The 13,152-nt window shown below is 38.0% G+C and overlaps 1 protein-coding gene across 1 annotated transcript; it reads right to left on the reverse strand.

Annotated features, from left to right (window-relative positions):
- Window positions 1-1,782: 1,782 nt before the first annotated feature.
- On the reverse strand, window positions 1,783-6,948 carry olfml3b (olfactomedin-like 3b). The gene is made up of 3 exons (XM_084394639.1): window positions 6,747-6,948; window positions 4,284-4,569; window positions 1,783-2,785 (listed from the first exon to the last, which is right to left on the reverse strand). The coding sequence occupies exons 1-3, from the start codon at window positions 6,846-6,848 to the stop codon at window positions 2,001-2,003; spliced, it is 1,173 nt and encodes a 390-aa protein (XP_084250765.1). The 5' UTR covers window positions 6,849-6,948; the 3' UTR covers window positions 1,783-2,000.
- Between the last annotated feature and the right edge of the window lie 6,204 nt (window positions 6,949-13,152).

Raw genomic sequence — 13,152 nt, forward strand, 5'->3', positions numbered from 1 at the left:
ATGCAGCTCGGTATACGCAACAACTGAGGATATTAGACGACATGTTTGTCGTAAGTTTTATTGTAAAAATATAGGATATCAACATGATGTAGTTGTTTATATTTTTAGCTTCATTGCAAGTGTATGATATTTGGTATAGAAATAAACAATGGTAATTAAGGGCTTTTCCTAAAAATGAGAAAGAAAATACAGGGTATTAAAACAGTATGGACTACAAATAAAGTCAGTATGTGAGGCTAAATAGATGTGTTTTAGTCTGAATTAGGTAAGATGTGTGCTTCCATTTCAGTTTCAGCAATCCCTTCACTGGGATGTTCTCTTTTGTTCTGGGCGGCAAGTGCAGTAACTGTGACATCAGGCATATTTTGTAGTATTAAACACATATTTATACCGACTTCATCAGGCTCAGAAAATTCTTCACAAAGAACACAAAGAATGGCCTTCTCAGCTGCCATAGTTGCCACTTATGCGTCATCAGAACAGTGTGTTCAACGCATCACCGTTTCTGTTTAAAAAACGTTGTGCAACGTTTTGCCGGGGCTGAACGCAGCCCTGGTATACGCGGCTCTGGAATACTTGATTCTGATTGGATAATTGCGCCATCCAGCAGTCAGGGCTGCGTTCAGCCCCGACAAAACGTTGCACAACGTTTTTTAAACAGAAACGGTGATGCGTTGAACACACTGTTCTGATGACGCAAGAGTTGCAACTATGGCAGCTGAGAAAGCCATTCTTTGTGTTCTTTGTGAAGAATTTTCTGAGCCTGATGAAGTCTGTATAAATATGTGTTTAATACTAAAAATATGCCTGATGTCACAGTTACTGCACTTGCCGCCCAGAACAAAAGAGAACATCCCAATCGAGTGAAGGGATTGCTGAAACTGAAATGGAAGCACACATCTTACCTAATTCAGACTAAACACATCTATTTAGCCTCACATAGCCTACTGACTTTATTTGTAGTTCATACTGTTTTAATACCCTGTATTTTCTTTTTCATTTTTAGGAAAAGCACTTAATTACCATTGTTTATTTCTATACCAAATGTCATACACTTGCAATGAAGCTAAAAATATAAACAACTACATCATTATGTTGATATCCTATATTTTTACAATAAAACTTACGACAAACATGTCGTCTAATATCCTCAGTTGTTGCGTATACCGAGCTGCATCGAACACATTTGTAAATTACTTTCCTTGAACCCATTGTGCGAGTTCACTTTAATGCACATGTTTTATATACATGTTGCTGCTGATTGGACTGCAGTTCTGACACACCCACCAAACAAGAGAAAACGTATCTCAAACCCCGTTGCACACCGGTGCACGCCGTTTCCAGGAAACATGACGTTCAACCCGGAAACCGTAGCAAAACGTTGCGCACCGTTTTGAACTTGAACGTGCCCCAGGTGTTTGTCTGTCTTCGCTGAAAGTGTTACTACTTTCATGTCTTTGGAATATTTCGTATATAAGAAGGACTAATGGTGTATTGACTGACTCGTTTAAATTTTGTATTTCTTCTTCCAAAATATGTTTTTGGTTTTACAAATTGCCATGTAGCTCACTAATATAGTTCCTTGTAAAGCATTATCTATTGTCCAGGGTCATTTCATTATGGCTTTTGTAGCGCTGTGCTGGAATTTATTTTCAATACCTTTAAGTTCTGATATCACTGTAATATTGTTGACGTGTTCCTCTAGTTGCTAGGTGAATTGTTAACTTTGCAATTATTTGTTAACTGCAAAATGATTTATTAACGGCACATTTCATGTCAAAATAAAATATAAAATCATTTTATTAGTTCTGCTCCAGGCAAACTAAGTTAAAATGGTTCTTTCTTGAGCCCTGTACATTGATTTCTAGTAAACAAACATGTGTCCAATCAATCATATGTTGTGCTCTCGGAGTAACTACAAAGCTCAAACGTACTGAAGTGCGACTCAGCCTGGTTGCATAAGAAAAAGCAAGCCAATAACAAGATCTTCAGTACAAATTCTACACTTCCAGCTTCTTTTTCATTTGGAGTTTGTAGAGGATTTGATAGCCTTCATCCCAAGCATAGAGCAGCTGCTCCACAGGGCTGTATTTGAGGCTGGCATGAGTGCCATATCGTTTGGGAAAGTATACATGTGGAGCGTCGTCATTTGTTACCATGTCACTGACGTCAAACACGCACTGAATTCGGGAGCGACTGGGTAGTTTGGAGTTGTAGACCACATAGACAGTACCACAGATGACGAACGCTGCTTCTGCATTCTCCCTCACACAAGGGGTGTCCCACATCTGTTCAATGTCTAGAGTTTTAGGGTCTATCTTGGCCAAAGAGATGTGCCTCTCATTCTCCTGTGTGGCGTAGATGGCCCACAGACCCTCTTCGTCCACCGCTAAGTCGATGAAGGTCTCGGGATTCAGGCTGTACACTGGGAGCTGGTTTTTAGCTGGAAACACCGCAGTGTCCGTGACTATGTTCTTCTGAAGATCAAACTTTATTAGTTTCATGTCCTCGCCCTGCTTCAGATAGTAAAGGTGGTTGTTGTAGATTGCATGGCCCATACCACTCCAGGCCGAAGGGAGCTGGACGCTGGTGGCCCCAGAAGTGCCTTGGGAGGAAGTGAATTCACGGACTGTTCCAAATTCATACACTGTATTATCATCTGTCCCGTTTAAGATGTACACCTTCCCGGTGGCACTTCCCATGTCTTTGGTCCACATTCCCTTTGTGCCGCCCACTCGTTTCAGGATCTTCATGGCTTTGATGCTGGAGATCATGTCACTACAGTCTAAACGTATAAATGGAAAATCAAAATCATTTTCATTTTTGGATGAACTATCCTTTTAAATATTGTATTAACACCTCATTGGCTTTAATCGTCAAACATTCTGTGACATTTCCTTTGCATTCTGTCTTTTGCTGGAATTATAATGTAAATATTTGCTTTCCACTAAAGCCTGATTTAACACTAAACCCTAATGGCACAGTACACTAATGACAGTCTGGGTTAATCAGATTTGTGGCGTTTTACTATGAAAAGGCAATATAGAGCTGCTGAAGTGTAGAGGAAAGCATCATGATTTGTCCTCCAGCAGTATAATTACTGTCTCTCTCAATGATGGAATAATAATACATTTTATTTAGTGCCTCTAAGTGCTTTTCTAAACGAGGACTATAGGAAGAATAGACCCACTATTTAATACATTATGTATTAAACTCTGTCAAGTTGTGATACCTCAGAGCTTGATGTGATTGAACCCTCTTCCCTGTCTTTCTCGTGCCACTTATTCTTCATTAAGAGCTTCTTAAAACTGAATCTATGAAGCGTAGCTGGCACTTTCCACAATTATTTTTAATGTTCGCTTTCTATTAAGTTTTATTCAACCCTGCGAAAGTGTTGTTAATGTTAACTAAAACTAAAAAACTTTTTTTGAAAAAACTTAAGAGTTAAAAAAAAATTGAATGTTAACATGGAAATTAACTGAAATCCTACAAAAAAAATATGAAGGACTAAAATGACTAAAACTAAAACTGAAATAAAAATAAATTAAAGCTAAATATATATTTTTTTATCTAAAAATGACAAGTGCACACAACAAAATGTCTAAATATAAAAATAAAATCTAATTCAAAATATTAAATAAATTCAATAGAATATAAACATACTAAAATAACACTTCCCTGTGACTAAAAATATTGTATATATCTATACGTTTAATTTATTTGATCATTTTTGGTCATTTTTTCAGTTTTTTTTTTTTTTTTCAAAAGCACAAACTTTCAATAAACATCAAAGTAGACAAAATGCATAAATTAAAAAAAAAAGTCAGAATGGGTAACAGGGTTGAAGTGGTTAGCTAGATTAGGACCAAATTGTATTTTGTAGTTATTGATAAACTCATATTCACCATAAATTAACTAATAAACAAATAAATTTAGTACATTTTAGATATTTTCTTGTCCAAATAATGTCATTTCCTGGGTGTCTAAATTTAAGAAACGTTAAAAAATTGTGTAATAATGGAGATAACCGTTTTTTAAGTTGTTGTCTTTAAAACTAAATCTCAAATCACAACTTTAAATGTTAATGATATGCTATTTTATGTTAGATAAAATCTGTAATAGTTCTCACAACAAAACCATGGCATTTGTGCCTCTAATGCACTGAGAATGGGACCCCAGAGAACTGATTTTGTTGAATGAGCCAACTATGGCTCATGCCATCTTGCTGCAAGGCAAACATTACCCATATCTAAGCATGTGGAATGTTACCTAAAGCTCTTCACCTGTAAGCTTGGCGTACTTGGCTTTGTTTCTCTCCTTGACAACTGTCACCTGCTGCTCCACCAGCTTGTCATCCACGTCCACGCAAGGCTGCGCGCCATTCTGTGTATCGAGGTAGTCCATCTCTCTCTCCACGCGATCTACGCGTGTTCCCACTGTGTCCAACTCGCCCCGCAGTGCCTCCTTGCTCTTGTCCAGGCCCTCTAGCTGTGCCACCATCTGCTGCTTGAACTCGCGCAGCTCAGAGGCGTAGCGGCTGGTCTGCTCATGCCACAAGGAGATGCGATCCTGCCAATGGAGAAATAAACAAAAACAAGTCTCAAGAGCCTCAGTAAAAGAGATACGAGTTAGTCAGATGTAAACATATCTGTTAAAAGTGGCATCTTAAACAATATAAGATGAACTGAATGCTAGCAATAGGCTCGTGGGATAGTCATTTAAAATAAATGTTCTTCTGGTTACCACAATGCTTGGGTGGTTGCCAGGGCGTTGCTATGAAGTTGCCAGGCCTTTGCTATTCGGTTGCTTGAAATAGTTATACAAAAATTATATTTATAGTACATCCAACTTTACGTACATATAATTACATAAAGTAATATATATCAAATCTCTGTGTATAAAGTTGGATATAGACTTGGTCCGCATACACACAGTATACTTTTATAGGGTAATAAATACTATTTCTGTCATGACAACTCTCTGAGTGTTTGGCATGGTAATGGGTATGACAGTGTTGATATGTTTGGTCTTGGCAGAATAGATCTGCTACACTGCTGTTGCTTTTATTGCTGCTGCTAGAGCAAGTATTGGACTTGCTAGTGCCAATACATACATGACAGGCTGCTGTGAGCGAGTTAGACATATTGCTGCTGTACAATAGCATGCATGAATTACCCGTTGCAGATCTATACAGGTGGAGCTGGGGAAGGTGGAGGGTTTCTGAAAGTGCACTGCAACTGCTACAACAAATGCTGAACAAGTATTTGAAGGTTGAGCAGCAAGCTCATTGGCCACTGATACAGTAAGAACCAATTAGCTGTGCCCTATAGATGATGTGATTGCAAACAGATTGAGTTAAGGACCTATCAGCCTCCGCCATCTAGAGTTTCATGACAGAACTTTTCAGTTTTAACTGCTTGATTACTTGTATCACCTCAACATATCACCCAGTTCTGTGACTGTAATGCATGAAGATATTAAGATATTAAAAACATTTACATAATGATTGTAAAGCTTCTTTGAAACCATGTGAAAAGTGCTACACGAATACATTTTATTTGACAGACGTTACTATTTTGGAACATGCATGCAGACATTGATTTCAGATGGCTTTAATGCGCATACATGTTCTAAGCATGTTTAATACATTTTAAACCGTGAACTCGATACTGAGTCAGACAGCCTCGTGAGTGTACATTATTCATATATAAGCCCTCCCTTGACAGCTGCAGGAATTCATGAGGACTTTGGCATTGGAACAGCATCATTTGCGCTGCAGATGGATCAACCTTTGGCAGCAAATGTTCTTTTTTGAATTTGTGACTCAGTGGAAGGAAAGAAGAAGCAAAGTGCGTTTTAGCATAATCACACTAAATGACTTGCCTGAGAACTGTATGTGCAGAGTCAGCACAGAGAGAAAACAAGGGAGAAAATTTCCTTCATGTGGCTGAATCCAAGACACAGAGGGAGATATGGTGACTGACTCAAGGAGAAATAGCAGTAGGAATGGAGCGAAAGCAGAAGGGAATAGAGATAGTGTGTGTGTCCGTCTGTTTTTGTTTCGTTGCGATTGTCTGGCATGCATTGGTTACACGTTGAGTGAGTTTGTGCTTACAATACCATGTTATGCAAAATATTTGCAAATATTACTGTACACAGTAGATCCTTAAAGGGTTCTGTCAAGCTACGTCATAAATGTAACCTTTTAGGGGTTCCCACTATGGGATAATTTTATGGATTTAGCTTAAGTAATTATATTAGAATTTTATGAATTAAACAGCTCGTAAACATACTTTATCACTAGACAATTTAACATTAAAGTATTATGCAGTAATTTAAGACATTTCTCTTTATATAACCTTTTTGGCATATGTTCTTTAAAATTGTGTCAAGAATCCTGTCCACTGAAGCTTTTTTTTTTAAGAGTATACATATTTGTTTGATCATTAAATATCATTTCAGCCCACTTGTACTCCACTGCCAACTTCTCTGTGAATCTACACTCCTATGGGGAACCTCACAGAACTTTAAAAAATGTAAAAAAATAATGATAATTAATGCTGAAAGTACAAACCAAGTAAGTATTATAGACCTACTAACGTAACTGCACCATACCCTTAAACAAATCCACAATTCATCCAAAATTCAGTCTGTTGTCTTGTTCTTTAGCTTCACTCCTCTCAAAACTCCATGTCAGCCTGTATAAGGAGGTCAGGGTCTGGCTGGGAGAGCATTATTGTTCTTACCTCAATGGCAAGGAGTCTTCTCTCCAAGTAGTCCATAAGGGCCTGCTGCTGTGCCCCAACCAGGCTAGAAAGAACGAGGACAAGGAGCTGGAGGGCTCTCATCTTCAAGACCGGGGGAGACTGCTTAGAAATGGTAAGTGTGTGAGTGTGTGTGAGTATGTGTTTATGACAGGCGGAGTGGAAAAGCCCTCATGCAGAGGCACTAAGTTGGCTGGAATGTTTAGAGAAAGAGCAGAGCGAGAGGAGGAGCCTAAAACATCTGGAGCTGCTCTTTCCCTGGAGAGCTGGATTACCTCCATCTCATTCTCCAACGCAGAACTACTAATGACCAGCATTTTATTCTTCATGTTTCATTATGACTTACATTTGTGATTTACCTCAAACATATACAGAATGTAGTCATAGTAGTAGTACTGTAGAGTTTGAAAGGCATGAAAATGACTCAATGGCCAAGTTAGACAGTAAAAAGAGAATTTACTGATGTTCTTGCCCTTTTCATTCTTCATCAGCTTTATTTTCTTTGGACGAACGGCACAGCTCACATTCTGTTGCATAACACTAGACAATTTCCTGACTCTGACTCATATTTCGGTCTAGTGTAAACCATAGAGTGTTTCACTGCAGGCGCAGTTTCAGTGTGGAGAGAACGAAATTCATGAGGATCATTCACAGTGATCAGTCAAAGTGTGAGAACATGTTGAAACAACTATTGATAGTGTTGCGTATGTGGTCTGTGGTGCAATACATAATAGTATAGCTGACTACTTTCATTCAACAAGGTTTTTCTAAAGCATTATGTGTGAATTATCAGGTAAACCTAAATTGCTTCAGTCAAGTAAGTGTTCATTTTGAAATATTAACAATATAAAACTAATTTACTTGATAAAAATCTGTAAAGATATCACAGCAAAAAGACAAGTGTACCACAACCTAAAGGGGAACATTTTTAGAATGATACAAATAAAAGCATAAAATAGCATAAACTATCAATCAGACGGGTTGTTAAACAAAGTTTTTATCATGTTGGTATTTTAGAAGCCTTTGAAATTTGCGTATCAAATATGATACAGTAGACGTTATAAATAATTATAAATAATTCAACAATAATCTATTTCTTAAATGCTAATGTTGATGACCACTAGGAGGCATTACAGCATAATATGACTGCATTAGCAATAGCATGCATGCATCAGGTGGTGAAGTACACAAATGAGATCATCTTCCTGTTTTAGGGGCAGAAAAGAAATGTAAACTACAATTTTCTGCCCTAAGTAAGTAAGACTTGTGTTGTGACCTAATACTCTGCAGTATACTTGTTAGGCCAAAGAAACTATTTTCTTTCCATTCAGTTGCAAAAAGATCAAGTTTGAGTAGAGGGAGAAAGTATTGTGTTTGCTTTATAGGATAAGCATAGACTTTTTTTTACTTCAGGCTGTCTGCCTACAGAATAATCAAAACTGTTATTTTACTCCAAAAGTCAAAGGTCCCAGCTTCTGACAAAGTCTCTGCTAAAATTCATGGTTTAAATTCCTTGCACGTCTTGCAAATATGGTGCATGCACTCAATCCAGTTAAATCAGTTTAGGAGGCTGCTGCAAGTAAAATAATCTAAAACAAAAAAGAAGCAACACTACTGCCTCCATCTTGTCTGACATGCTTAAGATGGCCTTGTGCCTCTCAACACCCCTTTGCACTTTGGTATAGAACTGATGTTTTTTTCCTGATAGCAATCTCTGTCTGAACCCTGTGGTTAGACTGTCTGTCTACCGTTTCTTCTTTTTCTTTTTTTAGTTTCACTTCAAACAAGAGCTGTGATTATTGAAGCATAGTATTCTTTCACATCATGAATAACATCAGTAATCATTTATTGATATTTAAAGAGCTAGTTAACATCAGATGCATATATCCACTCTGAATTTTCGTATTTTTTTATTTAGCTTTCAATTCTGACATGATCTTTATTTTTTTCACCTGATACACAATGCAGTGAAAAGTGAGTGGAAAAAGGTTACTCTTATTTGCATTTAATTTAAAATACTTTTTAAATTACATTTTGAATGAGAGCTTTAATATGCATATGAGAACTATACTTTTCAATTGCACTTCATTTATAAAAACTGAGACTAAATTGGACAAATGGCCTCATACACACCATGAGAGGGATCAGTGCTATAGGTTCTTCTTAGGGAAGGTTTACACAACAACGATGTACTAAAAATGGAAACTTTTTTTCTTAGCGTTTTTCGCATATGGACGACAACGTTATCAAAATGATCCCTGTTCACACAGATCCGAGAAAAAAAAGACAAAACGCTGTGTTATGCCTGCCAGGCCAGTAGTTGGCGATGTCACTTTGTAAAGATAGACCAGGGCTGCGTTCAGCCCCGACAAAACGTTGCACAACGTTTCTTAAACAGAAACGGTGATGCGTTGAACACACTGTTCTGATGACGCAAGAGTTGCAACTATGGCAGCTGAGAAGGCCATTCTTTGTGTTCTTTGTGAAGAATTTTCTGAGCCTGATGAAGTCGGTATAAATATGTGTTTAATACTACAAAATATGCCCGATGTTACAGTTACTGCACTTGCCGCCCAGAACAAAAGAGAACATCCCAATCGAGTGAAGGGATTTGTGGAAACTGAAATGGAAGCACACAGCTTACCTAATTCAGACTAAAACACATTTATTTAGCCTCACATACTGACTTTAGTTGTAGTTCATACTGTTTTAATACCCTGTATTTTCTCTCTCATTTTTAGGAAAATCACTTAATTACCATTGTTTATTTCTATACCAAATGTCATACACTTGCAATGAAGCTAAAAATATAAACAACTACATCATTATGTTGATAGCCAATATTTTTACAATAAAACTTACGACAAACTTATCTTCTAATATTCTCAAGTTGTTGCGTATACCGAGCTGCATCGAACACATTTGTAAATTACTTTCCTTGAACCCATTGTGCGAGTTCACTTTAATACCGCGTGCTTTATATACATGTTGCTGCTGAATGGACTGCAGTTCTGACACACCCACCAAACAAGAGAAAACATATCTCAAACCCCGTTGCACACCGGTGCACGCCGTTTCCAGGAAACATGACGTTCAACCCGGAAACCGTAGCAAAACGTTGCGCACCGTTTTGAACTTGAACATGCCCCAGGCACCTATAGTCTGAACACACAATATGCATGTGAGTGACGTCACCGTTTTCACAAATTCGCGTTTTTATAGTTTACATGGAGACAATAATGATATTGCTTTTAAAAACTTGCACAAACCAACTTGCACAAACCACAATCCAACTTCTCTACAAAGTGACATTGTCAACCACTGGCCTGGCATGCATAATACAGCTTTTTTACTTGTTTTCTCGGATACTTGTGAGTGGGGATCGTTTTGATAACGTTGTCATCTGTACAAAGAAAAAACTTTAAACAGGGTAAACATACCCTGAAACCTGTCTTCAAAAGTTTGCATTTTCAACAGTATTGCTGTTTTTATTGAGTTTTTATTCAAATAAATGCAGCCTTTGTGAGCATGAGAGACTTCTTTCAAGAACATAAAAAACACTTTTAAACTGTAGTGTACATAAATTCAGAACCATTTTATTTGAGAGAACAAATCATACAATATTTCACACTGTTATGTATAAACAATAGGCTTAAAGTATATTTTTCAAAAAATTTCTATGACTTATATCTACTCTAAATTAACATTTCTCAAGAAGCTTTTCACTCCGAGTGTAAAAATATGATCAATGCGTATGAGATGATAACATCAAAGTGAACATTTTAATCAAAAATACATTTTCTGAAATGGTGTTATACAAATGTGTCATTGCTGGGAGTGGTTGTGAGGATCAGCTTTCACTGCCGATAAGTGCTTCTAAGGCTCATGTAGCTTCCAACAGTCAAGTCCAAATCCTGGCCTTCTCATGTGGCTTAGTTTCCGAGCCTGGCAGAACCATTTCCACTAACAGGAAAAGGGGTGAAAAGCCTTTAACCTTGGTTGATAACCCAAGGAGTGACTTTCAAAAACTTCAATCAAACCCCTGTTTACTTGGGCACACTGGGCCCATCAGCCTTGGTTGGCAGTAAGTCACAGTCTTAACTCATGCACGTAGGTGGCTTAGATGTATGGGTCACTAAAGCCGCTTTTCCACCGAAATTACCCGGAACAATTTGTCCCAGGAACTTTTTTCCCAGGAACCTTTTTTGCCCCAGACCGGTTGCTTTCTGCGTTTACACCGCGGTCTAAAGTACCGGGAAGGTAAACTGCGCGCAACTGCTCCTCCCAGTCTGCGACGGACAGTAATCAGTTTTGAGCGCCACATTTATAAGTATGGAGGAGATTCAAACTGTGCTGCAGTTATTGGTTTACTAACGAGGTAATTAACATAACAAAATAGACGAGCACTGATACTAAAGCGTGTTCAGAAAGCTCGTATGCGTATAAAATTAGACAAGGTATGTTGTGAGATGACTGGGACAAACGCGCAGAAATTTCCTTTTGCGCAAATACGCTTAAAAAAAGCCTGAACCCCGTCTATCAATCATAAATAGTGACAGTCTTGTAAATAGTTGTTTGTTACACCTCAAAGCGCTATTTCAATCCTGTTATAGTAAATTTGTAACATGGTTTGCCTTGCAATAGATGACAATGTGTAAACATAATGACTTAATATTAAAAGCTGTGGCAGAAAAGAGACGAGCACTGATAAAGCGTGTTCAGAGCTCGTAATGCTAACGTTAGATATAAAATTGTATGTTATCAGCTATTGCGGACATTGGCCGTGAGATGGCTGTGACGAACGCGCAGAAAGTTTCCTCTTCCACAAATACCCAAATAATAAAGCCTGAAACTCGTCGCCAGTCCCCCAGTTTTTTTTATTAAATTCCATATTTGCAGACAGACAACTTTACTGCATGAAGCCACTTTTTAAAAGGGAGGTTAAAAATAAAGAAAATGCCATCCAACCAAAATGCGGCGTGAACACAACCAATCAGCTTGTGCAGCGCACAAGTCCCACCCCTGAAAGTTCCTGAACTTTGAAAAAGTACTACCTCATGAGCAGGGACTATCGGAGGGGGAAATATTTACCCGGAACTTCATTTAGACCCTGGTTCCTGCGGTGTAAACACATCGAGTACCAGCCCAAAGTTCCTAGTTCCTGGGGAAAGTTCCTGCGGTGGAAACGCGGCTTAACTTGTTTACCTGAGGCAACCAAGTGACCAAGCGGCCCTTTTTGGGGATAGTGCTGCTTGCTCCACACAGAGATGGGCCTAGTAAAGGTGGCTCAAACCCATCTTACATCCATTTGGCTTTTCGTGGGCTGTGGCCAATGGGCATCTCATATCAGCTGTATGAAAAGCTAAGATTAAGATAACAAAGACAAGAAGTTTCAAGGTGGTGTCCTCAAAATGCTAGACTTTGATGAAAGTGATCAAACTCAGAGACACTCAGCACAGGTGGCAATAGACCTAACTAAACTGGACATTGACATAAGCTAGACTCAGCGAAGTATGCTTTCCAGAGTCTGAATTTGTGTAGGCTAGTCCACTGGTAGTGCACTGTGCACATAGGAATGTACTTTAATTCTACTTTACTCTGTTCCCACCATTGACTGAATTTTCCAGCTATCTATGTTTTCACTGTTATACGGTAGGGGGCGCTATGACACATCTTCGACTACAGAATCTCCGGATCAAAACACAGGAGAAGAAGAAGCTGAAACAAGTGATAGAAGATTGCTCACTCAAATGTAAAATAATGTGATCATCAAACTTTAAACAGCTTGTAAATCAAAACTGCTTAATGTTTCCAAATGAAACGAAGCGTAACCCATGAAGAGAAAACGACTGTGAAGCTTTGGGGGTGTTGGACTCGATCTACTCCATCTGTGTTTTGATCATCGTTCTGAATCTGATCAAGGCGAAGTCTGACAAAAATGAGATTTTCTCATCTTTTTTGTTTAAAATGTTGCCTTTATTTATGAAACTTACCAACATTCAAGTGTTGATAAAAAAGAATGCATGAAGCTAATAAAATGTTTTTAAAATTAAAGTACAGTTAAAGGTATTTTTCAAGTATAAAAAAAATAACATTTGAAAATAGTAGTGTAGGCAGTGGTTAAAGTGGGATTTGGCAGGTGGGGGAATCCTCAAATTTTGTGTAGGTGCAACAAGGAAATGACTCACCGGGGACAACATATTGAGTATTGTGCAATACTTTTTTGAACAAGAGTGTCACTGTGGCACTAACGATCACAATACTTATTTACTTGATATTTGAATGTTTTTATTTTATATCTACACTGATATGATGATGACGATACTATGTTAAAATTGACTGGGCTGAAAATGGACTGGATTGCAAATGCACATCCAAAATTTGGATT

This window comes from Rutilus rutilus (genome assembly GCF_951802725.1).
Source record: "Rutilus rutilus genome assembly, chromosome: 22".
Classification (NCBI taxonomy): domain Eukaryota; kingdom Metazoa; phylum Chordata; class Actinopteri; order Cypriniformes; family Leuciscidae; genus Rutilus; species Rutilus rutilus.